Raw genomic sequence first — 27,177 nt, 5'->3', positions numbered from 1 at the left:
AATCCCCTCCTTACAACAAAATGCATTTAGTGTCTAGCTGTCACATTTTAATTGAACAGTTAGCTTACTCTGAACAGCAGCTGTGTTCAGAGACAAGACAGGTGATGTCTGACTCAGTTGTCTTTCCCCTGCTGGAATCCTTTTTAGCCTTCAACTCCCAGTGACAGGAACTTTCTCACTGTTGCAGAGTTGCTGAGTTTTTACAAAATATCTTTCTGTGCTTTTTAACCTTTTAAGCAGAACATATACCAGTGGCAGTCAGAAATTTCTCTGTGATGCTTCAGTTCAGTACATATAGAGCATATGATGTGATGATTTCATTCTGTGCTGTTTAAGGAAACAAGATGCTAAGATTTCCGTGTTGTCAATGACAGAAGATCCCAACACATCTGTGTTTTGCCAGTTCCCATTCAGTTGGGTTTTGAAGGCCTACCTGGAAGAACTTTGGGAGAGAGTCTATAATACGAAAGGTAACATCAGATTTTGCAAGCAGGTATTGTTCTTTAACCCAGGGAAGCTGATCTCCAAAGTGAACCACAATAGTCAAAGGTTGTGGTAGGAGCAACTGTATCAGTTCTGTTCCCCACACAACCATAATAACCTAGAACATCTGTTGTGCTCTTCTGTTTTCCTGATAGCTTCTATTTTCTGGTTACTTGACATCTCTGTCCTTTCCTCTAGGTTGTCCAAAAGTGCCTATGAAGGAACCAGCCAGATTGTTCCAAGAGCTGATCAGGAATGTGTTGATGCCAGATGGCGGTAATCCAGAGGTGATGCAGTATTACACCAATGATTTTCTAAGGATGACTTTTCCTGGGCAAGCTCTTTCTGTCTATGAGGTAAATGGGGTTTGGTGGAATACAAGATTTAAATGGCACTGGCTTGAGTCACAGGCCTACAGATATCTATGGCTCCAACAACTGGGGGAAAAAAGAGTAGCTCATCATGTTCTGCACACTTCCCAACAACTATTGGTGATCAGTTTTAATTCCACCTTAACAAAAGTTGGGTTTTTTTTAATGGAGAGTTTGGCTGGACTGCTTCAGAAATGCTGAGTATCATCCTCAGTCCCCTGCTGGTTTTTTTTTAACAGAAATAACACCTTTTATTTTATCTGCAGATTCTGTCAAAAGCCCTCCTAGTCAATGCGAAACAGCTCTGGTCCTCTGTGGGTCAGGAGGAGATAAGCTTTTCACCCATTTGGCTTCATATGGAATACTTCTACCTACGAGAGGAGTATCAATTCTTTGTTGATTTGGTAAAAAGCAATGAGACTGTAACAAGCGAGCTGCAAAAAATGTATGAGAAGGACCCGACAGAAATGGTGAGCAAAAGAGAACAACTGGTGTTTCACAGAGTAAAGTGGCACAGCCTGTTTCTAACATGGTGACTAGCAAATAGTCAGTGAAAGTGTGTAAGAAAACAGTCAAGACTTCAGGAGATCTTTCCTTGGAAGTATTTTCCAGCTTCCAGTAAGTCTTAGGGAGTTTCTGGTCATATCCAGCTCATTCCCCACCAAAGGACCTGTCCTTCATCTTCCTCTAGCCACTTTTTAATTCCATTTATACTTTTTGGTCCATTTATACTTTTGGTCTTCAAAACTTCTATAATTTAATCTGTATTGTGTAGAAAAATATTACACATCCTTTTGCATGTGTTATTCTCAGTATGACAGTCATGTCTTCTTAGATACCCAGACCTTACAGGTGATGGTCATAGTATTTAACTTCTGGGGTGGGGTCCAAGTCCGGATTCAGACACTGTAGCCTACTTGTCTACAGGATTGTGTCTACATTTGCAATGGTTGTCTGATCTCCTGTGACTGCTAGTGAAAACATGGGCAACAGAAACAGTGAAGAGTGACTCATGACTGAAGGGAGAAGTACAGGTCGGTTGCCCAGAAGTAGGCATTTACTGACATTTAAGATGCTGTTTTGGCCTCCAGCTACTGCTGCGGTAGGGCATGAGTCTCCTGTAGGTCCTATGCCCTACCTGTCAGCTCCATATAGATATCTCAGACATCCAAAGGCATTTCAGCGGATGGAACAGATCTGCAATAGGGCAACTAGATCCTACCTAAATATCTAAGTCTTTCCAAAGAACAATTCATTCAACAATCTTAAACATCTCCCTGTGAAATGGAAAAACTGTTCTTTGGAGATACCCAGTTCTCTCTCCTAAACATCAACGGGACTGAAGACAACAAGCTTAGAAGCTTAGAGACAAAAGTTTCCCTGTGGTGGGAAATCAGTGCTCTGGTTCAAGTATTCAAATAGTATTCAAGACACAACACAGAGTTACACTATGGTACAATTATGGTTTCTATATTTTTCTCACTTCCCTACCTAATAAATTCCTACTATGGTGTTTGTTGCTGTGTGCATCAAGCTAAGGTTTTAAGATAATTCCCCATCACAGCCTCCAAAGATTTTTTTTTCCACCAAGATGCAACGGGTCTGGGTCAGCTATAAAAGCTATTTTTTTTCTTTTCTTTTCTCTTTTTAAATATAATTTCAGTTTGTCACTCTTGACACCTTGAACATTCTCCTGAAGAATGTGCAGCCCACAGGCAACCTTACGTCATTCGAGGCCTGTACAGAATGGCTTAGAAGGGTCAAGTCCATTAAGCCCTGGATGGAGAGGATCAGTATGGACAATTACCAGATACATCTTTACCAGAAGAAAAGGGAACTCCTGAAGACTGTGTTGTAAGTCCAATTGGCAAAATTACTTCAAAAAACTGTGTTAAGAACTACACGTTTTGATCACTGTCACCCACCCTTCATTCCTTGACAATAAGACCTGTTTTCCTGAACACCTGACTGCATGCTTGATCATGCCCAGGATACTTGCTTTAATAGAGTATGTACCTCCATAGACAAAACCCAGTAATGATTCGATAACACAATTTGGTCTGGCGATACTCCAACAAGTGAGGTAGACAGGAACATGCCCTATTTTCCTCTCCTTGTTTAGTCTAGTCATCCAAAACTAGCCCAGGAGGTCTTGTGTCCTGAAATCGTCTCACAATACCTGAGACCTGTTATAGAAAACTTGGCTGGAAAGGACCTCAGAGGTCTGTAGGGCAGCCTCCAACTTTAAATTGCATCATTGCCAACAGTAGAGTAGGTCACCTGTGGCTGTCTCTGGCCAGTCGTGAAGCTTTGTTCAACGTGCATGTGTGTGTGTTTTCCAGACACCAGTGGACCTGCACCAACATTGTCTACATGTTCTTTGACCATCTGCTGCATAATGAGACCCAAATAGATGAGAAGCTTCTGAGACTTCTTGTGAAGCAGTTCATTTTTATCTGGAAAGTATGTGCTCACTGCAGTGCTCGCCTGGACAATTTATAGCCTTGAAGACCAGCAAAGTTTGAAAGGAACCTTACCTTCCAGGGATTCCTCTGATCCCAGTTTGAGGGGGGGCACAGAAATGGGAAGAGGGTGAGAAGAGGATGGAAACACCATCCAGTGAAAAAAACACTGAGATTTTAGAATCATCCTGAAAGCCCCCCAAAATCAGAATTTTATTTAAAGGAAGGTTTCCTGGAAAGCTTAAGAACTATTTCAGGCCAATTATCCCTGACATTACATGAGGAAATACACTTGGTGGGTCTGTTTGATTTTGCTGTTTTATTACGCAATTTTGTGGTGCTGATATCCCATATTGTTCTTCATTCATAGGCCAAAAAGGTATTTCCATTGAGCTTTCACCATCCTTTCTTTTTATTTTTCTACAGCGCCTGACTGAAACACAAAATTTTGAGCCAGCAGAAACTTTTGAGTTGGTGACAAAAGTGCTAAAGATTTGCAACCAAAATGCTGACACCGTGTACCTTGTGTAAGTCCAGGGAAGGGAAGGGAAGGGAAGGGAAGGGAAAGGAAAGGAAAGGAAAAGAAAAGAAAAGAAAAGAAAAGAAAAGAAAAGAAAAGAAAAGAAAAGAAAAGAAAAGAAAAGAAAAGAAAAGAAAAGAAAAGAAAAGAAAAGAAAAGAAAAGAAAAGAAAAGAAAAGAAAAGAAAAGAAAAGAAAAGAAAAGAAAAGAAAAGCTGAAAAGCTGTTCTGGGGGACATTTTACATCAAAATTTTTTGTAAGGGGTGGGGTAAGATCGATACTAATCAATGAGGATGAGTCTCCTCAGGCCAAAGGATTCCTCCTGGAGACTTTTAGTGCCAGGGCATGTAATGCTCAACCTCAGAAGGCCTTGGAGCAAAACCTTTCCCATGCAGCATTGTGCTTGGCTTTTGACAGAGACAACCCTGGAACTGAAAGTGGTGTAATTGATGTAGGAACTCACTGGTCTAGTGAGATTGTGAATACAGCCCATTCCCCTCACCCAGCCACTCTTAGCATGACAGGCCACATCCCTTAGGTGGGATGATTCCCAGTGGAGCCACCCCCTTATTAAACTAGCAGATGTTGCCATTATTCTCTGTGCACCAGTAAGGCTAGTTAAAAATGACCATCCAGTGTCAATGAACATGGCAAATGCTGGGCCTGAGAATTCTTTGCACCAGTGTAAAATCAGCCCTGAGTTGTGTTTTCCTTTGGTGACATCTTTCAGGAAAGGTGTGAAGGACTGCAAGAGCTGTCTACTGGAGATCACTGACCCAGCAGAGCTGCCCTGTGGCCACATTTTCTGCTCACAGTGCATCCGTGAGTGGGGAAGCAAACAGTGTAAGATCTGCAAGGAAGCCTTCCCAGAGGATTACACACCCACAGCTAGAGCAGTCACAAGGTATCTTGTAACTAGTAAAACAATTAGGTTTTTTGTTTCAGTCTCTATCATTTTGTATAAAATGCTGGAATAGTTATCAGAGCAGAGGCTACACAAATGGCGTTAACACATGAGCTTCATGGAAATGTCCATATTTACCACATGTAGCAAACCATTGTTGGTGAAAGAATTCACACAAAGTGATTTGGAGTCAGTTCCAGCCCCTTTATCTCCATCTCTACAGGCAGTCTATCCAGGAATATATACTATATGAGAATCCATTTTCCTTTGTTCTCTAGCTATCTTCAGTGGAGATAACAGAGAAGGAGGGTACAAGGGAAGAAGTTTGTCCTCAGTATTCAAGAAAAAATGCTATAGTGGGTTTTCTGGGAGTTAATTACCCTGTCTAGTTTAAAAGTGTATTTCTTCTCCACAGTCTACGTGTACCTGGTCTCCTGGTCACATTCAGAGAAACAGAAAAATAGGTTTTTTCTGTTTTTTTTTGCATTTTGATGGCAGATTTTTATTTCTTTCCTCCCTGCAGGGAAGCTGTTGCATGTCACAACAAATTCAGGAGGAAATGTAACTCCTTCTTTGTGGAGTTTGTCACCACCACTGTCTTGGGAGACAGAAGCACACCATCCCCAGAAGTCATCGCTCAGCTGATCCAGTTTGTGGCCTGCAAGCCATCCCACCCTGAGCAGCAGGCAGTTAAAAGGGGTAAGGGCCTGATTTCACTGGGACCCTGACCTGATCTTGTACTGAAGAAAAATAATGAATGTCATCCTTCATTTTTAGTGTGCAAGTCAAAAAGTGAGCTGTCCCCCTTTGAAGAGTGCATGGACACAAGTACAACAATCAAGTCCTCCCTCTTGAAGCTGCTCCTGCGACATGGGTTAGCATGAGCTAGCTCCCAGCCTGATCACTGAGCCACATGGGCTACCTGGATGCTCACATCCTATGTCTTCTTTTTTTTGTCATAGGTTCAACAACATAAAGGTGCACCTGGAAAAATACCTTTCTGAGATGGAGGAAAAGATAACCTTCAACAAAAGGAACTGGAACCATTTCTACTTCATGGTGGTGCGTTGTCTGGAGGTAAGATCAAATATCCTTGAAGATGTTTCTGGAATCCATACTCAAACTAACTATCATTTCCTGTCCTGCCCTTTGCAGATCACACTCTTCCTCTCTCTTTCCCCCCACTGGCTCCTAAGGCTGTCTGGAACAGGCTGCTGACCTCTCTTAGTAATGTCCCTAAACATTATCTGAAAGAAACCAGGCCTGAGTTCATAAGGTACGATGTACAGTATGAATTTCAGACCTGGGGCTCCTGAACTTCAGGAGTGCCACTGGCCTGATTTGTAAACCATGAGAGCTTCCCTTGAGCACAGCTGTTACCCTGAGCAGAACTGTCCCTGATCTCTGCTCCACTCTGAACTGGTACACTACAGAAATGCACAAACATCTGTTCAATATGTGATTCTCCACCAAGTGAATCAAGAAGGGAGGCCGTCCTCTCCTGTCAGGTTGGGGCTACCCTCAAAGATGACAAAAAATAGTCCATCTGCAAAGTGGGTCATTGCTGGGAACTTGAGATTTGCAGGGTATGACATGACAGCAAAAGAAGCTCTGCACCTCGTGAAAAGGCTTAGGTACTACCCAGACCCTATGGCAGCTTTGGACTCAACTTTCCCTCTCTCTCTCTTTCTGTTGAACAGGATTTCATGTATCCTTCTTCCCAAGACGATGTCAGCCAGCTCACTGAAAGCTGCCTCTCTGCTGCAGACCTTTCTGCTTTCTGCTCATGCAAGGTCTCAAAAATTGACACCCTACAGTTCATAGCCCGTCTCCGGTTCTCCATCAGCCATGTGGCCACTGTACTTGGCAGACAGGTGCTCTGTGGTGAGTCCTTCTGCTAGCAGCAGAGAGCATTGGATTTGTGTTTTCTTATAAGCAGGTTTAAAACAAGCCAAATATTTACCAGTATAAGAGGTTTCTTATGAGGGTAAAAAAAAAAAAAAAGAAAAAAAAAAAAGGAGAGTTAAAAAACCAAAAAGTTTTCTCTAAATTTAAAAGGATTAATGGACAAATTTTCAACAGGTGATTCAGGATCAGAAGGGCTAATTTATTTCTTTTAAATCTAGATCATTTTCAACCCTCTTGTTCTGATACTGTAAAACTATTTTTTTTGCAATATTGAAATTGAATGGAGTTGAAGTTGCTAAATGTTGTATATAAACAGGTTGCATCCAAAGATGTGTGTGTTGCAACCAAAATGTCTATATTACCTAGAACTTGCTGTGAAAACATTTTCATTTTTCTGGATTGTTTTATCAGTATGAAACATCTAATTTTTGTTCAGAGCTAAAAACAACTTATTTGAATAATGACATTTCCCCCGAATAAACAGTTCTCCAGCCTTAAGGGGTGGTGTGCAGCAGTGTATCACAATAATCATTTAGGTGTCTACAGGTAGGCACATGTGCTGAGACTCTGCTCTCCTGTTAGTCTGTTGAGAATGACAGGCAGGGTCAGTGGAGTTCATGCTAAACACATGCGAGTCTCTTGGTTTAGAAGAGGATGTATTGCACCTTAAACTCTGTTCACTCATTTTCTTATATCTTTGTCAGCTTTGAAGTGTGCCAAGGTAAAGTCTGAGTAAAGAGACTAACACAATCTTACCTCCACCCTTATAGTCAACAAAGATACAGGAGGCGCTTCATAAGAGCAAGATGTAAAGTAGCCCAGAGGATTCCCTTTTCTCTCAGTTACCTAAAATGGAGTAATGAGATTACTCTCTGCCTTCTGGACAGCCTTTGAGAGCCTTACTCTCTGACCTAAGATAGATGCTAGAGAAGATTAACCAACCAAGACCATATAAGGGCCGAAAATGGGAAAACATTGGGCCACTCAGTCCCCGTATTCACTGCCTAGCATTCAACTTCCCTGCATGCTGTAGGTATTAAGAAGCCCAAGATAGTATTGTTGCAGGCCATATTTCTATCCTTGGGGAAAAAGTGTTGTTGTAAGCTAAGCAGGTGTTATGCTTGTAAAAAAGATCTATGATATCTGACTGCATGGGAGTGAGCCTAATGAGAAATCCCACTGGTAGCTGCAGATCCAAACATACCATCTCCTCGTGGGAACAAGCAAGAAGAGCAAGACTTGGTGAATGCAATGAAGCAGGTGGTGGCAAATGCACAGACACCATGGCCTCAAACATTCCTCATCAGAAATCTGTATAACAACTATGGGTTCATCGCACTGCAGAAGATCCTTCAAGCAGAAGAATGGATTTTACCCAGAGGGGTTGAAATTTCACAGGTGAATATCTTCCAAAAGCCTACCTGCAGGTCACTGAAGTTGTGCCACCCAAGCATACAGATGCACACAAGCTTTTCTTTGCAGTCAGCTCTGAGGGTGTATCACTGGCTAACTTGAGCCCTGCCTGGTGAAATACATCTTATATAGCCTATATAGTCAGTGGGATAGGAATCACCCAGCTTAAGTAATGAAAAATTGCTTCCTGGGGGCTTTCTTCTGTTCTGGGGAGAGATATAAGCTCCTCTAGAGAACAGTTCATTCCTCCTTCATATCTGCTTAGCACAATGACTGTTCCCCTGGAGGGACCTATTCAGGTATTTGGAAGACTGCAGAAATGAAATAATTGTACAGTAAAATTCAAGCAGAAGAGATTTCAGACTCCATACCTCTACAGAACCCCAACCTTGCCCCCATGATACAAATGCAAATTTTAAAAGATACAAAAACAGCCTGTAATATTAATAACACAAAAATGACATGATAATTTGCAAGGGGTCCATCTGAATGCTTCAATGGGCTTGAGATAGCCTTCTGCATGCTGGTGATATCTTCATTATGATAACGTAACTTACATCTGTGTTTCACAGCCTATGGATGCCTGGTCAAATATAACACTGATGTTTTCGGTGATGGACAGAGCAGAAAATCAAATAAAAGCCAAAGATCCCCAGGAAGTCCAGAGACTGGTGGTGAGTATCCATTGTGTCCCTACAGAAGATTTCAGTGGGATGGTTGTAGAAAGCTGTAGGAATTTCCTCCTGAGTTGGAGACAAAAGGATCATCACAATCATGTAAAGCACCACTTTTGAAGCCTACCAGCAGACATGTTAGGTGCCTTATGGGTCTCTAGATTCTATCTGATTTGTTCAATTTCCTTTCTAGCCTGTCATAGAACAAATGGAAAATATCCTCCAAACACCATTGCTCCCAGAAGAGCCTCTGGAAAACAAAATGAAGAAGATTGTGGATGCTTTGTGCAAGAACAAAAACAATGTCTTGATGGAGGTGGTATTTCACACTGCATTTACTCTGGCCATGTCCCAAAGTCCCCTCACTCAACTTCTCAGAAATATCTGCTTTAAGCCTCATCTGGTAAAGGTAGGTCAAGACGTGTGAATAGAGAAACTTCCCTTCATGATAACACTGTCAGGGGTGGGATCTGCTTTTACACAACAAGCTCTGTTAGCTTACAGACAGATTTGGTTTGGGTCAGTTTGCTGCTTTTTGGCTTGTTGTAAACACCATATGGAGCTTTCTAGTCCTTCTTCTCTCTTCTGGACAGTCCACTGAGAACAAACTAACACTATCAATCACTATCTGTATTGAAAGTGGGGGACATAGCCTGCTGGAGATACTGATATTTCTCCAGTGAGTCTAAGGGAGCCCAGGGGGCTGCCAAATATTAGTTGTTGACTGAGCTTATGTGATCAAATTGTAGCCCAGATTTCTTCATTCTGACCCCAGATAAGCCAGTTGTCAGGTAGAGATAAACTTTCTACTAGACCAGGCACCTCTGTGCATCTAAAGATACATAAATTATTCCTGTTGTTTGAGGAGTGCAGAAAGAAAATGAAATATGCATTGCCCATGTCTTGGCTGTGAAGACAATAACGGTGTCCAGATCCTGCTGCTTCCCTCCAAATCCTCAATTTGGTAGGCAGATACTGAAGAAGTGATGAAGATGCAAACTTGGGCCTCACTGTTCTTGTTAAGCCCAGCCATCCCCAATGTATGCCCAGATGATACAAAGCTACATCCCTTAGTCTTAGTCAAGCTTTCTCATGTACCCATTTGAACATAATGTGTTTATCTTCAGCACTGTTACTCCTCCAGTAGATGAGAAGCAAACTAGTAAAATGGTTACATGATTCCTCCAATCCTTCTTTACACCTGTTTTCTTTCTAAGTGTTCATACCTTCCCACCATGCCTGAAGACCTGCTTTTTGATCAGAAGAACTGGAAAATTGGGGAAAATGATACTCTCTGGAGTAAGTACAAGGAAATTTTACTTCATCCCAGCCTAGCTGTTCCTATATGGATGGTAGACATAGGAATCTTGCTAGAAAAGTGCCCTGAGATAGCCTGGCCAGGGGGTGGATGGAAAGGAGGAACTGGTGGATGGAGGGAAGGGTGGCTTTCTTCAAAGATACCTCTGTGCTTCTGTTGGGAACTTTACCAATCTCCTTTCAGCTGCGACAACTCCAAGTCCATTTAAGGCAAATTCTGGGAGAACCAGTTTGTGAGACCAGATCCCAGTAGATGGGAAGAAGGTCTTACTTGGGAAGGCCCTAGGCTGTTGCCTCCCCCAGTCAGTTTCTCGCTGCCTTTACATCATGGGGGATTTTGTAACTGGGAGACAACTAACTGATTAATCTAATTCCCTTTCATACACAGCTTGTAAGTGTGGATCACACTGGGTCATCACAGATGTAAGTGCCTTGTTTATTTGTGATGCTGAGTGTCTTCTGTCTGCTGTTAGGTTTTCTGCCGTATGTCTTACACTGCTGTCATTTCTTTACCTACAGTGCGGACGTCCCTGGGTAGTTAAACAATGCCCATGTGGTGCTAAAGTTGGGGGAACTCATCACAATCCTTTGAGTGATTTTGAGAAGAAGGAAATGTAAGTTGATGCTCCTTGCCTTACAGGTCAAGAGAGATTAACAGGGATATGGCCACTTGAACCTCTTTCCATTCTCTGGGCACAGGGGAAACACCGCGCCTGTGCAAAGCAAGGTCTTGGTTATCCAGGGTCCAATCACAGGAGGATATGTTGCAAATACCTACTAGAGGGAACAGAGAGGAGAGAAAGCCTGAATGGCATGAAACAGCTAGAAAGTGCATTTATTCCCTTCCAGGCGTCTCATCTCACCCCGAGTTCATACATTTTCTGACCCAGGGATGGTTGAGCCTCTGTCCATGTCAACTTACATAAGATGAGCCCAGTCATTGAAAGTGTAAACTGAATTATATATCTTTATCACAGCACAGAAGATAAAACAGGAAAAGGATATATCCTTGGGAGCCCTTCAATGCGGGTAATTGAGTTGGAGAGGAACCTGTCACCTGCCCTTGTCTGTCTTGCAAGAGCTCTGCTGCATTCATCCATGCTGCTGGGGACCTATACAGATGAAAAGGTGAGACAGCCCCTGCTGCTTTCCTCTCCCTACCTCCTGCCTGTCTGTCCACCTCACTTAAACTGCAGCTTCCACATGATGAATAGCTACTGCTCTACTCTGGGAGCTTTCTTGAGAGCCAAATTAAGAAATTACCCTGTCTTCCAGGCAATTCTGAGTCTGATGACAGAGAAGCCAAAGGATGTGGCAAAATACTTCTGGGATCACCTTAAAAAAGATATTGAATTACTGGCAGAGGCACTTAGCAGAAACAAAGAGGATGCCACAGTGACTGTCCATCTGTTTCTCCAGCACTTGAGCAATGCTACAACAGGTATATTCCACACATAGGGAGGGTACGAGCAGGTTTGCATCATGTTGGTTTTCACATAGCCAGTGAAACAGGTGGCTCTCATCCCAGGACTGCAGCTGTACTGCACTGATGCTATTGTCTACTGGGAGAGGGTCCTAATTTTGCATTGCATTTCCTACAGGAAAAAACATGGACTTGAACAGTTTGCCTAGGCAAGAAGATCGAAGGGAGTGGGAAACCTGCTTTAAAACCCTGGCTCAGCCATTCTTCCAGGTATGCAAGGGACTGGTCACTGGTGTTCCGGGTATCCCATATACAGACTACCACTTTACTAGGGATTGAGTTCAGAGCACATATGGGCTTCTCTTTAATATCTTTAGCAGTGATCTGGGCAAGGGGATCCAGGGCACTCTCAGTAAGTTTGCAGACAACGTCAACTTGGGTGGGAGTGCTGATCTTCTGGAGGGTAGGAAGGCCATACAGAGGGATCTGGACCAGCTAGATCAGTGGGCTGAGGCCAGTTGTATGAGGTTTAACAAGGCCAAGAGCCGGATCCTACACTTGAGTCACAACAACCCCAGGCAGCGCTACAGGCTCAGGGAAGAGTGGCTGGAAAGTGCCTGGTGGAAAAGGACCTGGGGCTGTTGGTCAACAGCCAGCTGAACATGAGCCAGCAGTGTGCCCAAGAAGGCCAAAAAGGCCACCAGCACCCTGGCTTGTACCAGGAATAGTGTGGCCAGCAGGGCCAGGGCAGTGATTGTCCCCCTGTACTCAGCACTAGTGAGGCTGCACCTTGAATCCTGTGTGCAGTTTTGGGCCCCTCAGCACAGGAAAGACATTGAGGTGCTGGAGAGAGTTCAGAGAAGGGCAACGAAGCTGGTGAGTAGTCTGGAGCACAAGTCTGATGAGAAGCAACTGAGGGATCTGGGACTGTTTAGCCTGGAGAAAAGGAGGCTGAGGGGAAACCTTTTCGCTCCCTACAGCTACCAGAAAGGAGGTTGTAGTAGCGGGGGGGTCTGTCTTTCTTCCCAGGTAGCGAGAGATAGGACAAGAGGAAAATTCCTCAAATTGCAGGGGAGATTTAGGTTGGATATTAGGAAAAATCTCTTCACTGAAAGGGTTTTGTGCATTGGAACAGGCTGACCAAAGAAGTGGTTGAGTCACCATCCCTAGAGGTGTTTGAAAAACACATAGATGAGGTTCTAAGGGACATGATTTAGTGATGATGTTAGGTTAATGGCTGAACTCGATAATCTTGAGGGTCTTTTCCAATCAAAAGAGTTCTATGATTCTGTGAATACCCAGACATACCCAATAAGCTGGGACGTTCTCACATATGATAAACAGTTTTATCACCTACTATTATCACCTCTCTTTTAAGATGCTTTTTATATGCTGATTCAAAACCACTTTAGAAAAATATGGCTTTATGCCTTGGATGGCAAGAAAATTCCCTGTTGGTTTCTTCATGGACAAGTTTATTCTTGTCTCAGCTTTGTTCTTAAACAGGAGGTTTTATTGTCTCTTCCCTTCCTTCAGAGCCATCACTGTCTTCCCTCATGAGAAGACAGTAAAAGTCCTCCCAAACCCATTTGTAACAAAAAGCAGATCCTAACAACCCTTCAAATTACACAGGCCTTGGAGAAGAACCTTACTTCCGTCAAGCAACAGAGGATGAGAGATCTTCAGGGCTCCAACCTGCTCCTACAAATAGCTTATGGTGAGACAGCTCCTTTTGAAGATGAGCCAAACCTGGGACTGATTGGCCTGTCTGACATGTGGCAATTTGAACAGAAGATGTCCATCCAGACCCTGATGCATCTCCTTCAACAAGAACACAGAGAAGGTGAAGGAAACGGCTACCCTGTTCTTCTGGAGCTCACGTCTAAGGTTCGCTATAGAAACATTCCTCCTCCTTCAAAGCAGAGACAGGCAGCATGTGGATTCACCATTCTTGGTATCAGTGGGGCACCAAGTTGGCAAATTTCCTGTGTTTCTCAGTAAAGTGCCCTTCTCTTGAATACCACATAATGCCAGATACAATCCTGGTTTCTCAGATAAGTGTGTGGATAGCAAAGTCATGCTGATTTTTCCCTTCCAGATCCAAAACATCCAGCATGTCCAATACCTGCCTGATATATTCAGTCTGCAGAAAGCCCTGATCCACTTCTTCCAGAACAACCATAAAGGGGAATTATACTCAGTACAACAGTTCTTAGATCGATGTGAACTTTCAGGTATGACATGGGCCTATTCCAATCACAGTAAACTGGCCTCTACTACTCCTCAACACCTACATACTCCTCCCTGATGTTATAGCTAGACTTGTGACTTCTGTTGCAAGCTGTGAGGGAACAGCAAACACAAGGCTGCTCCATGAGGTAAGATGAGCCAGGAGCTAGTGGTGACCACAGAACAGCCATGGCAGCAACCAGGATGCAGTCCCACATTATCAGGGCAAGGCCAGGGTAGTGACAGCCAGGTTCTGTCAGCAGCTTAGTGATCATAACACAAGGCAAGGCAATAAGTCTAGGAAGCCCAGTCAATAAGTTACAAGAGCAGGAGACAGGTCTGCTTACAACTCAAGCACTGGCCTGAGTTTACATGTGTTTCCTGGGCTCATGAGGAAGGGGTGGAGTCCCCAGGTCAGGCTGATCAGGCCTATTAGTGCCCTCAGGGCCCTGACACAAGCTCACAGTGGGGACTTGCACTCATCTCCATCTTCATGGTCATCTTTAGGGTTTGGGGGAGAGGGTAGAGATCTCTGAGACACTGGAATGATCTCTGAAACACTGGAATGGGTCTTGGGCAGACTGGCTCCCACCCTCACAGTAGGTATAGCCATCAGAACCTGAGAAACTTGTACAGACTTTTCCTTCTGTTTCAGCCATGGATGGGCAACATACACAAGACAGGCTTTTAAGACTCTAAACAGGTGTATTAGCATGGTGCATGTGAGCTGGGATTCAGAACCCCTTAATGCCAAATATGTTATAATATGGACTAGAAAAAAATGAGTTCTGGTTAAGCTTGGAGCCACAGCTGTGGAAAGCAACCAAGGTCCAGCCTAACACAGTTTACTCATCAGTTGCACACCATAAGCTTTATCATTCAAGGAGACAAAAATAAATATTTTTCAATTGCTTTCTCTTCAGACCATGCATTGACATTGCTGTTTTTCTCCCCTCTTTGCTCCTGAAGAGGATCAGCGTTCAACTTTCTGCCGAGCTATAGGGATCATCCAAAAAGTCTGGAGCAATATCAGAATGAAGCCACTGTGCTCAGGTATTTTGACTTACCAGGTATTTTGACTTCCCTTTCCTAAGCCATTGATGAAGGCTAGAACACATGCCAGTTGCTGACCTTGCTTTGGTTTGACCCTTTAGCTGAAAACAAATTAAAAACCCTTCCAAAACCAGAAAAACTTATATAAAAAAACCTCCAAAAGTATTTTAACAAAAGCTAGCCTGAGTTTCACCCTTGGGAGGATTCTTCCTAACATCGCATGAGGCAGAAGATAAACTCTCCATTTTGTTACAGATGTCAGTGTCCCCCAAGACCTGCTGCCAAAGGACATCAATGCCAACACTGCTGTCCTAAAACTCCTTCCAACTCCAGCTTCTATCAGTTATTTTGTGACAAGTCTTCTCATACAGCTCCAGAATGGATGTGTGGAGACAGCTACACAGATCACAAAGGAAAAGCAATGGTACATTTCAAACTATACCTGTAGAGAAAATCAGGAGGTGTCTAGAGCTGCATATGTCATTGATTGCAAAGTGGGATGAGGTAAAAAGTAAGCTGCTATCTTTAACAGCAAATGGTTAACTTCTTCTCTTCCAGGTTCGTCTCTGCAGAAGAGGTGAAGCCATCTTCGGTGCTGACAATAACTGAGAATGATTTGATCACTGCGGCGCTGGCCAACTCCCAGTATGTGATAGAGGAAGACAACACCAAGACAACAGACTTTGACTTCCAGACACTGCAGCGGCAAGTGATTCAACGTTTTATCAGTGGGAAACCTATCATCAAAGCTCAGGTGAGCTTAGCATGACACACTTTCATCACAAGCCAAGTTGCAGTGCCTCAGGCCAGCAGAGGGTGTAGGATGTTATTTCTAGGACCTAGTCCACACCTCTCTAGAGCTGGAACAAATACACTTGTAGGTTTGACAGCCTGCCACTGCATCTATCTGCATTCTTTGGATTGTAGCCATTGTGTGGTCAAAAACCACACTGTGCTCAGTAAACCTTTGTGTTGTGAAAGGCAGTGTGAGCCTTTCTGTTAAAAACCTGAAGAGGAGGTTGGACTGGATTTTCTTATAATGCAGTAGGAGTCAAACACTATCTAAGAAGACTCAAAAGGGTTGAATTCCTGGGCATAGTATGGGGTTGGAGTCTAATGTGGGTCTCTGAACCATGTTGGCGAAACTGATCTTCTGCTGTGATATTCATCTTCACTTACCCACATTAGCCTTTGACTTTCCTCCAGCAGCATTCAGGGGATCAGATTTGCAAATGGTTATTCTCGTCCAGAAAGGCAGGCCAGAGGTACATACCTCAAAAATTAAGTCTTGTGAGACAATGAATTCCAGTACTTAAGTCCCTTCAGCCCCTTTACAACTCCCCATAACCCTCAAGTGATTATGTAAAATTTGCCTAGTTGTTGTCCCAGATATTTCCTATGCCAGAGGAAGGGCCTACTGGGTGTTTGGATTTGTGAAATGTGAAAAACTGGCCATGAGGGAGTGGGGAAAAAGCGGTTCAAGGGCATTATAATGTGTCTGCCACATAGTGATTCATGTCCACCAGCTTGTCCAGTAGTAGTGTAGGATAAGCAGAGAAACTAATACACAGTCACAGAGAAACTGAACAAGTTTGGCTGGAAGGATCCCTGGATGCTTCTGGTCCAACTGTTTTCTCCAAGTAAGGCTAATTTCAAAGCAAGAGCAGACAGCTCAGGGTGTTGTATAGTTTAATTTTGGAAATCTCCAAGGACAGAAATTCACTACCACTCTGCCCCTGTTTTGATGTTTTAGCACTCTCGCTGTGAAAATGTTTTCTGCATGCTTTACTTAAGATCCTTGGTTCCCCTTTGTCCTTATTGCCTTCACTGTGATTCTCCATTTAGCAGAAGAAGAGCAATTAGATTCTCGCCACAGAGCTCTCTTTTACAGGGTGAACAATCCCCTGCAGTCCCTCAATTACCTTGTTGTCCTCCGCTGGACTGACTTCAATTTGTCAATGTCTCTTGTACTGAGGAACCCCAAATTGGACACAATACTCAAATGTCATCTCATAAGCAGTGAATAGATGGAAAGAATCACTTCCCTCATGCTGCTGCATGCACTCCTGCTTATATATCCTGGTGTGCGCATGACCTTTTTCACCATATGAGCACACCTCTGACTCCTGTTTAACCTGTCCACCAGGACACATAGGTCTTTTTTGCAAAGATGCTGCAGAACTGGTCTGCTCTCAGCCTATGCTGTTGGATATGATTGTTCCATCACAGATGCAGAATTTTGCATTTGTCTTTGCTGAACTTCACGAGGTTCCTGTTGGCTTGTTTCTCCAGCCTGTTGAGACCCCTCTGAATGGCAGCCGTGCCCTTCAGCAAATCAGCTCTTTCCCGCAATTCAATATCATACACAAACTTGCTAAGATGTCATGTCAGTTGTTGCTGAAGTATCTTACCAACATCAGCCAGCTCCCTTAGCACCAATGGATGCATTCCATCTGGTCTCATGGACATGTGCATATCCAGCTGTACTGGGTCTGGCTGCGATGGGGCTAATTTTCATCACAGCAGCTTGTATGGTGCTGTTATTAAGATTTGTGACCAAAACAGTGCTTATAACACACTAATGTTTCAGCTATTGTCAGACAGCGTTTGCACAGCATCAAAGGCCTCCTCCATTACTCATTCTGCTCCTCCCCAGTGAATAGATTGGGGATGTGCAAGAGTTTCGGAGGGGACACAGACAGGTAGATGATCCAAACAAACCAAAGAGGTATTCCATGCCACATAACATCATGCTTAGCAATGAAATGGGCAAGAGGGGATTTTTAGGGATGTTAGTCATCTTTTGCTCATGAAGTGGCTAGGAATGGGTCTGCCCATGGGACGTAGTGAGTGGTTACCTTTGTATCACTTGGGGGTTTTTCTCACTTTAATACTTCTTTTCTTCTATTTCCATCCCACTGCGGGTAAGGAGGGGAGGGAAGTGAATGAGCAGCCCTGTGATGCTTAGCTGCCACAACAGCAATTTATCTCAGTCCCTAATTTTGTCCTTTTTTTCTTGATATGTCTTTAAACTTTGCCAGTAAACACAGAGGACTGAAAGCAGATCTTTACAATAAAAAGTGAGGCAAAGAAAGCAGTAAGCATCTTGATGAGTTGGTTTTCCATGTCCTTTGTCAGTAGGCCCCCTTCCCTTTTGAGCAGTGTGCCCAGTTTTCGTCTGGTCTTCCTTTTGCTATTGAGGTACTGATGGAGGAGACCTTCTTGTTGGCCTTCACATCCCTCAGCAGTTTCAACTCCAGATGAGTTTTGTCTTTCCTAACTCCATCCTTGCATGCCCAAGCAACGTCTCTGTATTCCACTTGGGTGGTCCCTCCCTGTTTCTGCCAACCTTATGCCTTCTACACCAGGCTGTCATTGCCACCAGCCCTGCAGCCAAGATGGGTAGCTGTGTCCTACTGCATGGCCATGGGTTTCCTATTTGTCCTGTGCCAGGTCATACTTTGTGTCTTTATAGCCACTCATTTGCTTTCCAGACGGCTCCATACTTTGCACCAAACAGCATGAAGACCCTGCAGTACACAAAAACAAAAGTGAGAGAACAGCTGCAACAGGTATGAAAGAGTTTACCATCTTTAATTTTTTTGTCCATCTAAGCTTTCTTCTGCTTAGTGATGTTTATTGATAAGCCACCACAGAGGACAGAGAGCTCAACAGAGAATACAGCACCTGCAGGATGTGTAAAAATGTTCAAATCCAAATCATGTAGGTGGCTGGAGCCTCACAAGGAGCCAGCTTTCTTTGCTGGCTCTAAAAGGAATCTAAGCACCTCAGATGGACTCATCTGTACAAGTGTCTAAACCAAGGGGATATGGTGACCACAGCATGCCATGCACTGGCATGGTAGATCAGCACAGGTGGCAACTCCAGGGTTATTGTTCCTGCTTGCAACTAGGCTGGGGAACCCATGTCCTTGTGGAGTCTGCATCTTTCCCATGTAAACAGAATCACAGAATGTCAGGGATTGGAAGCGACCCCAAAAGATCATCTAGTCCAACCCACCTACCGGAGCAGGAACACTTAGACGAGGTTACACAAGAATGTGTTCCTGGACATCACTTAGTTATCTCTAAGTCTCCCTCTGATAAGAGGGCAGAATTGGTACCAAAGGTCACATGGTCACTTCACTGTACAGACACACTTGCAGGATGCAGACCTCGTGTGAGAGTCACAATATGGCTATATTTCTCCTATTGATAGGAATCACTAAGTGTGAAACAGCTGAAACAGATCATGGAAGAAGCGCGATCAGTGAATGCCATTTCCCAAACACTTGCCACCTTGAAAGTGGCTTCTGAGTTCCTGGCCGTGACTGGTGGGGACCCAGGGCGCCAGTTGTCTGAGTACATAAAAAATGAGCTGAAGATGGATGCAAGTGCGGAACAGTTCAGAGACATGCCGGTAAGCAAGGCACTTTGCTTGTGCTGAATGAGAAATTGGCTGAACATTTCTATCCCTCATACCCTCCCCTAAGGATTAAGACATGAAGTTTTAAGCCACATAAATCCGTGAGCTAACCCAGAGCACGGTTAACCCAGCTGTGGCCCTTCTGAAGAGCAGGAACTGGCTGACTGATTGCCCATCTGTTTTCTCCTCCTCCAGGTGGTACCAAGCACTCAGCTGAGGCACATCCTGTCTCTGTGGCAGACATTGTCAGCAAAGAGATCTGTGCTGCTGGTGCAGATGAATCAGGTGAGGGAGGCAGCCCAGTTCAGAAAACTGTCTACAAAATCTGGGGGAAGAGAGAAACTTTTTGACAAAGTTGATTTTCTGTGGAAGACTTTAGAAATTTTTAGGAAAAAAATAGGAAAAATTTGTGATGTTAATATCTTACATTTCAGCAAGAACCAATAATATTAATCTACTCTAGTCATGTAAGACCCTTGGAAAAGAGTGATCCACAAGATTTTGTAGTAGAGACGGTGGTGCTTTCTGACATGGGTCACATCAGCAGCTGGTGCTGTGGTCTCTGGTGGCCCTGGCAGAAGAGACAGGAGCAAAGAGGATCCCAGTCCTACCTCTTCCATCCGATATAGCCCCCAAATGGTCTTTTCAGGGAGTCCCAGGCTGTCCTCTTGCTGATGTTTGTCATTGCAGAATCCCTTCTGCCTGGTTTCTGAGCAGTACCACGAGGAGTTGAGCAGAGAGGAGGAAGAGACTCTGACTACTGCACTCTCCACAGTCAACTTGGACTTGTTCCTCATTGAGCTCCATGAGATGATCATGGTGCCTCTGGATAGCTTTGATCCACACTGGGGGTAAGAGCGGAATTTTCTGGGTTTGCTCCAATGGTAGGTACCAACTCTTTAGACCCGGCAGGAAGGGGTCTTGAAGTCCCTTTTAAAGTGGGCTCTTCAAACTTGCTGGAGGGAAGGACCATGCTTTCCAAAAGTGGGAGTTACTGCAGCTGTGATGAGCATCACTGAGTCTTTTTGTGATGCCCAGGCAAAGAGAAGTGGGAGTAAAATACAGCAGAAACCCCAGCAGCTTCAGTTCACCTGGCTGTCACAGGGAAGCAAGAAAACTACTAAAAATCATACCATCATGGAAACTTAGGTTGGTAGGATCCTCTGGAGGTTTCTAGTCCACCCCTTGGTTCAGGCAGGTCTCACTTCAAAGCTACAGGAAACTGTTCAAGGTCTTGTCCAGTTGTGTTCTGACTTTCTCCAAGAATAATGCCACCACCATTCTGCATTGTCCCAGGGCTGCATCACCCACGTGGAGAATATTTTTTCTTTGTGTTTAGTCAGGATTTCCACTGCTGCATCTTGTTCTTGTTAATTCTTGTGTTTTGACTGGGCACTCCAAGAAGAGTCTGGTTTTATCTTCTTGACACCTTCTACTATGTAGTTAAAGATGCATTTAGAATTCCCCTTCAGCTTCTCTGCTGAACCCAGTTCCCTAGCTTTTCTTCATATGTCCTGTGCCTAGATCTCTAATCATACTGGTTGCACTCCCCTAAACTCACTCTAAAAGGTCAATGTTTTTCTTGTACTGGAAGCACAAAATCAGCCACAATCCTCCAGGTGTGATATCACAAGTGCCAACAGAGGAGAAAAATCACTTTCCTTAACCAGATGGCTACAATCTTGTTGAAACAGTTCAGTATGTGTCTGGTCTTGGGGAAAGAAAAAAAGTGGGGAATCATGTAAGGGAACAAAAAAGGTGCCCCCTATACAGGACCAATGAGAATCCCCAATGTGAGAATATGACCATATCACCTCCCTTTCCCTGTTTCATGCACCAGAAAAGAGTCCTAATACCATAGCGACAGCATGACAGACTCCAGAAGAAGAAGAGACCATGGAATATATTGAGTGGAGTTCAGTAGAGTTCAGCATGTTGTGTTATACCTGAGAAGGGAGAGGCAGTCAGTGAAGCTGAGAGAGCTCAGCTTTGAGGAGACCACAACCTCTGCTTGGGTGCAGTTGACAATGTTGACCAACAGTTATCCACATTGTTGTCTGCTACCACCAGAGACACCCCAGAGAATACTGCCTGGCTTCCAGCTGCAAGGTCATCTCAGGGGTGCCAGAGTGGGGTGTCACTGACCGACAGCATTGCCTGCCAAAAGTCATGGCATTTGGAAACCCAGCAGTTATCCAGACACTTAAAATTGTGATCTGTCTCACCCACAGGCTGCAGGAGACTTTCAGATCCTTCCTGGAAGACAGGCAAGATGATGCCTCCATTGCAAACCTGACAGGCACTTTGAGTCCAGACCTACTACTGAAGAATGTTGTTTCCACCTGGAAGACAGCTGTGAGGGCTAGCAAACTTCATAGCCCTACTTATATACAGGAGTGACAACCTAACTTTAGCTAAGTACCCCAGAAATTAACCCACCTGCAGCTTCTCCAACCCAGTTGTCAGTGCCCTGAGTGCTTTAATGGTCTTGACCAACCTCACCCAGTATTTCCACCCATGCACCCATTGTCCACTGGTCCAGGAGCTCCACTTAAGCTCAGCCCTGGACCTTCTGTCCCTGCTTGAGCTATGCTGCAGTTGCATTGGTGTCCAGCCCTGTGCCCTAACAATCCTGATTTACTCAGTAGTCTTCCAGCACTGGCCTTGGGCCTGCCTCATCACCTCACCTTGATTGATGATCACTGGGCAGTCAATAGAATCTGGCTCTGCCCAGGTGCTGTGGTACTGTCCCCGGTCAGTAGGGACACTGTCTTGCTTCTGCTGGAGTGGCCTTCTGCTTGGAGCTCATTTTCCTGTGTGGAACAGCCCCACGCGTGCTGCTCCCTGACAAAAATCTCACACAGAATCACAGAATGTTAGGGATTGGAAGGGACCTCGAAAGATCGTCTAGTCCAATCCCCCTGCCGGAGCAGGAACACTTAGATGAGGCTACACAGGAAGGTGCCCTGGAGGGTTTTGAATGTCTCCAGAGTAGGAGACTCCACAACCTTCCTGGGCAGCCTGTTCCAGTGCTCTGTCACCCTTACTGAGAAGAAGTTTCTTCTCAAATTTAAGTGGAACCTCTTGTGTTCCAGTTTGAACCCATTACCCCTTGTCCTACTGCTGGTTGTCACCGAGAAGAGCCTGGCTCCATCCTCATGACACTCACCCTTTATATATCTGTAAACATTAGTAAGGTCATCCCTCAGTCTCTTCTTTTCCGAGCTGAAGAGACCCAGCCCCCTCAGCCTTTCCTCATAAGGGAGATGCTCCACTCCCTTAATCATCTTTGTTGCCCTGTGCTGGACTCTCTCCAGCAGTTCCCTGTCCTTCTTGAACTGAGGGACACAGAACTGGACACAATATTCCAGATGTGGTCTCACCAGGGCAGACTAGAGAGGAAGGAGAACCTCTCTCGACCTACTAACCACCCCCCTTGTAATACACCCCAGGATGCCATTGGCCTTCCTGGCCACAAGGGCACAGTGCTGGCTCATGGTCATCCTGCTGTCCACCAGGACCCCCAGGTCCCTTTCCCCTACACTGCTCTCTAATAGGTCATTCCACAACTTATACTGGAACCTGAGGTTGTTCCTACCCAGGTGCAATACTCTACACTTTCCCTTGTTATATTTCTCCCCACCAGCCATTCAGTTTGTTGCCAGTTTATTGCATCTAAGTTTCAGAGCAGGTTACCAAAAATAATCAACTAGAAAGAGGAGCGGGAAGGGAACCTCATTTTAATGCTTAATACTGTTTTTGTGCTTTTTCCTAATAGCTGTGCTAGGATATCAAGGCAACAAAAGCAATGTAAGCAAAAATATACCTAGAAATAAAAGCATAAGCAAGAAACTTACAGCAGCTGCAGCACTGCAGCTTGGATCAGCAGTGGCACTTGCACAATAAAGATTTGCTTCACAGCTGCAGTGAAGACTCATTTTATACCCATACTTGGGGACTTCGCACCTTGAGAGAGATGATAAGTCACCACTTCAGCTGGACCAGATCAGGCCTTCAGTTTTGGTCGTCCTGACCTAGGAGTACCTGCTGTGCTTCCTTCTTGGTCCCAGCTATGTTTTCTTTGGTATCCCCAAAACTGATCCCTGTTCCAAAGATCGAATTCCTCTGGTGACAAGTGATTGATGATTGGTGAGTAGTACAGCCCTGGAGCTTCCAATATCATGTTACACCTCTATTTTCAAGGCCTCTTCTCTCCTTCCATGCCTAAACTCCTCTTCACAATTTTATTCTGGGGTCATACATACTTTATTCTGCATATAGTAACTACCTGTTACTAGTATTGGTCACTATATGTATGCGTGTATGTGTATATAATTATATACGTGCTTATGTATATATGCATACATATATTTATATCTATATTTTTTAATATATACACATACATGAACATATATAAATACACATACACACCTGCACACACACAAACTATTGTAATGGTAGAACACACAGTTGGATAGCACTAAAGTTCAGACAAGTTTAGGTCTATTAAGCTCATGGACAAAGGAAGGAAGACATGGGTCCTCCTGGCCCTGGTGCAAAGTGAAACCCGGGCTCCTCCATCTCCCCACCATAAGTTGCAGTTGGGCAGCAGGAAGTAGAACAACTGGCTCATGTTCTTCCACAGAGCCAGAGGAGGACAACACAGGGAGGTGAACCAGGTCTCTGCAAGAATAAACAAGCTCAGCTCACCCACAGTGATGTCTTATTGGAGCAGCTCTATGGAGGTTTGGATGTGGGGTCTGCCCACAGGGCTGGAGGTTGAGAGCCAGGGGATGGGCTGGGACACCAGGCTCCAAAACTGGCACGGGCCTCTGACGGGAATGGGAACCGTGCTGAAAACTGGTCCAGTAGGGAGACAGGATGTGAGCACAACATGCACAAATATTGTTGCTGTGGTATGCAAGCTCTGTGCCTGAGGTGAGAAACAACTTTTCCTTAATTGAAATTGGGAAGGGAAGTAAGGTTAAAGTAAGGTAATTCTTCCTCAAAAAGCATAAAATGTAGATCAGATTCTACCTGTGTAGACTGTACAATTAGGAGGGCATCTTGCAATGTAAGACATCCTTCATCTAAAGAATTCTATCTTTAATACCATAATAGGCCTAAAATGCCCAAGTAACAGTGTCAGAAACACTGATTTTGCGTGTGAATGTAACAGAGTTGAGATCAATGATTGTTTACTTTGGAGGAGTCTGAAGGGTAAAAAAGAGTTGCAAGGGAGACATAAATGTGAATTCAGGAAAAGGCAAAAATGGGAAATGAGGTATAAGATCAGGTGGAGAACAAAGAAGGGTGAGAGTCTTCTGAGAGAAGGAGTGCAGATGCCAAAGCTGAGCTGTGGACCAAACACCACTGGGGATGCAGGAGAGAACCCCTGTTTCTGTGGTAGGGCCATACCTGCTCTCTGCCTTTTACTCCAGCACAAAAATAAAACTCCGTGTCCATGTTTGGAGTGGAGAGCTCATGGGGTGGTAAGCCAGCATGTTTGGACTGCAGCTTTCCCCAGACTGTGGCCTTGGTATCTGATCAGCCACTTCTCCCTTCACTTGGATAGGAAACTCCTTTTCCATCCCCTCCCAGCACAAGGTCTCTCACATTGGTCAGATTCTCCATGGCTGAATGTTGGCAAAGACGAAGACTGACCGTGTCATGTAATGTTGCCCAGACAGCTAGCTGATGGCACCTCCAGCCTTGGAGTCATGAACCCTCAGTTGGCCATGGCTGATGCCAGCCACACTCAGCTATTGGAGGCCATCTAGGCATCCTAGGATAGGGCTGTGTTCTTCAGCTTCATCCATCCATGTCTTCATGCAGAGCTCTAATGTGTCACAGGTATTGCAGGGTGCAGACCAAGGTGTGCCAGGACACGCCAACACGTTGGGAGATGGCTGAGCCTTGGCCACCACCTATTTCACAGTCTTTCTTTGCAGCCTGGTGTGGGTTGAGGAAGAGGAGGAAGAAGAGGGAAGGATGGAAATTTATATAATCTGTCAGAATTCACCCAAGAGAAAACTAAATTCTTCCAGTCTCACCCTAGGCAGACAATTTTTGTTTTAATAATACATCAAAACTTCAGCTTTTCATTGTGTGACACATTCGCAGCAAAACATAAAGCCATAAATCACAGAGAACTGGGATGATTGATTTAACTTAATAAAGGGAATTGGTAGGAGGAGTAAGTAAATAATAGAGATAGGCTTGATTTGTGGCTACAAAAGCCATGTGCCAGCCTGTGTACACACACACACAACATAGAACTTAAAGTTCTCTCAACAGTTGTGCAACTCAGCCCTGTTGTTTACCGCACTCCCGTAATCACGGCTGCTCAAACATCCAGAAGATACACTCAGTTACTGCTTGTTCTTTTGCTCTGAAGAAACCTTTTTGTTCTATGGAGGAGTGAAAAATCTTAATGACATTCCCAGTGTTCACCAGTGTAGGTCTCTGCTTGGTGTGTTACAGCTTGCCTACTGGACCACAGCACCCATCCTAAAAATGTCAAGTTGTGATACAAACCTCATAGATGCCTGGCCATGGCTTAGGCTCCTGCAGGAGTTGCACCGTTGACAGGAGGAGCCATGAGACATCCATAAAGCAGAGCCAGGAAAGGACACAACGTGACACCATAGGCAGAGGTAGGGTAGTTGAGATTACATCACTACCAGCTCAAGAATCCATGAGAAAAACCCCATCACAGGAAGGTAGACAACCCTCAAGAAGTAAACCAGTGAGGTGAAACAGGGAGACTCAGCACCATCGAGCATGGGACCTGCAGCTTCAGAGACCAACTCTTCTTCTTTGAAGTGGTGCCTGTGCAGGCAGAGAGAGCCATCTCAGTGGTGAGTGCCTGGGCTCAGCTGGATAGCTTGTTAAGCCCCAGCGATCCTGTGTGTGTTAACCAGCAAATTTATTCTGTGGAGTGGTGTGTGTCCTGCTTGCAGCACCTCCTGACATGGTGAAGGGTGCCCAAACAGAGCGACCCCAGGGGGAGGCTCACATTTCCCTGGGGCTCCTGTACTGAGCACTACAACCTCAAGACAAACAAGACTGTGCGCAGAGGGAAAGAGAGACTGTCCCATACACAGCACAGTTTAGGATCTGGGATGTGCACTATGAGCCCAGCCATGGCAGCTGGTGAAATGCATGGGGGAAAGTGCATTGAGAAGGCAAGGAATGCATTTACAGCCTGCCAGCAGAGCACTGAAGTTGAAGCTTATTAAGGTTGCTGTCTATGGGCTTTGTGGAAAGTTTCAGCTACACTGACTAGCTACTAAATTGATAAAGGGAAGGCTTGGAGAGAAAATTGCAGGTCTAGAAAAAGGAAGGGTAGATTTCAAACAAGAGACTGAATTGATGAAGGCGCTGAGGCAGAAACGCGTGTGCCTCTGCAGCAGAGAGCTTGCCATGCACACCAATGGCAGAGTGAGCCCAGGCAGGATGTGATGGACAGCTTACAAGAGATAATATATCATAAACTGGAGATCAAGATCCAGATTGGCAATGAGTACCTGTGAAGACAGCCCAAAAGAGACTCAAGGTCATGGATCTGATGCTTAAGTTTGCCAGAGGAGGACTGAGTCTTTGGGAGAGCCATGCGGCAGCAGGCTGTGGCTGCAGCCCTCCAGGAGGTTTCTTGGGAGGAGATACTGATCCTGGGCTGGGGGGGGCTAGTTAGCCTGACCCTGGGCTGGCTCATGGGGAGTCACCAGGTTACTCAGTCAGCACCTGCCCCTCCCTCTGACCACTCCTCGGCCAAGTGCTGGATCCCCGACCCTCCTCGTGTCCCTGGTCACCGCTGGCTCACGGCTGCCGGTGAAAGGATGCAGCAGCAGGTTTGAGCCAGGCCTGAGTGAGAGCCTGGAAGAAGCCAGAGCTGTATGACAGCTGCTAGGACCCTGCGTGGGTACTGTTGTACCGGGGTGTTGGAACTCGCGTGAGCCCCAGGAACAGCTGTGGATGATCATAACCCCACCA

The 27,177-nt window shown here is 44.8% G+C and overlaps 1 protein-coding gene across 2 annotated transcripts in view; it reads left to right on the top strand.

Annotated features, from left to right (window-relative positions):
* LOC309445546 (E3 ubiquitin-protein ligase rnf213-alpha-like) overlaps positions 1 to 23,108 on the top strand; it is a 43,304-nt gene extending 20,196 nt beyond the window's left edge. Inside the window, exons 18-47 of one of the 2 annotated variants that reach the window (XM_082064453.1) lie at positions 337 to 470; positions 682 to 839; positions 1,121 to 1,324; positions 2,518 to 2,708; positions 3,197 to 3,317; positions 3,743 to 3,843; positions 4,567 to 4,740; positions 5,264 to 5,439; positions 5,518 to 5,614; positions 5,703 to 5,817; positions 6,441 to 6,624; positions 7,835 to 8,046; positions 8,634 to 8,732; positions 8,929 to 9,144; positions 9,953 to 10,034; positions 10,441 to 10,475; positions 10,572 to 10,666; positions 11,030 to 11,180; positions 11,328 to 11,493; positions 11,654 to 11,745; positions 13,108 to 13,362; positions 13,574 to 13,709; positions 14,674 to 14,757; positions 15,013 to 15,181; positions 15,316 to 15,511; positions 18,252 to 18,329; positions 18,976 to 19,176; positions 19,378 to 19,467; positions 19,873 to 20,033; positions 21,414 to 23,108. In XM_082064453.1, the coding sequence (XP_081920579.1) occupies positions 337 to 470; positions 682 to 839; positions 1,121 to 1,324; positions 2,518 to 2,708; positions 3,197 to 3,317; positions 3,743 to 3,843; positions 4,567 to 4,740; positions 5,264 to 5,439; positions 5,518 to 5,614; positions 5,703 to 5,817; positions 6,441 to 6,624; positions 7,835 to 8,046; positions 8,634 to 8,732; positions 8,929 to 9,144; positions 9,953 to 10,034; positions 10,441 to 10,475; positions 10,572 to 10,666; positions 11,030 to 11,180; positions 11,328 to 11,493; positions 11,654 to 11,745; positions 13,108 to 13,362; positions 13,574 to 13,709; positions 14,674 to 14,757; positions 15,013 to 15,181; positions 15,316 to 15,511; positions 18,252 to 18,329; positions 18,976 to 19,176; positions 19,378 to 19,467; positions 19,873 to 20,033; positions 21,414 to 21,582 (4,342 nt within the window). In that variant the 3' untranslated portion in view covers positions 21,583 to 23,108. Of the gene's footprint in view, positions 1 to 336; positions 471 to 681; positions 840 to 1,120; positions 1,325 to 2,517; positions 2,709 to 3,196; positions 3,318 to 3,742; positions 3,844 to 4,566; positions 4,741 to 5,263; positions 5,440 to 5,517; positions 5,615 to 5,702; positions 5,818 to 6,440; positions 6,625 to 7,834; positions 8,047 to 8,633; positions 8,736 to 8,928; positions 9,145 to 9,952; positions 10,035 to 10,440; positions 10,476 to 10,571; positions 10,667 to 11,029; positions 11,181 to 11,327; positions 11,494 to 11,653; positions 11,746 to 13,107; positions 13,363 to 13,573; positions 13,710 to 14,673; positions 14,758 to 15,012; positions 15,182 to 15,315; positions 15,512 to 18,251; positions 18,330 to 18,975; positions 19,177 to 19,377; positions 19,468 to 19,872; positions 20,034 to 21,413 lie in introns of both variants that reach the window. The other variant, XM_082064452.1, reaches the window with a different exon arrangement.
* The last annotated feature ends 4,069 nt before the right edge of the window (positions 23,109 to 27,177 follow it).

Source organism: Streptopelia decaocto (assembly GCF_964273445.1).
Source record: "Streptopelia decaocto genome assembly, chromosome: 1".
Lineage (NCBI taxonomy): Eukaryota > Metazoa > Chordata > Aves > Columbiformes > Columbidae > Streptopelia > Streptopelia decaocto.
Note: the sequence above shows the minus strand (reverse complement) of the source record. Positions and strands in the feature narration are given on the sequence as shown.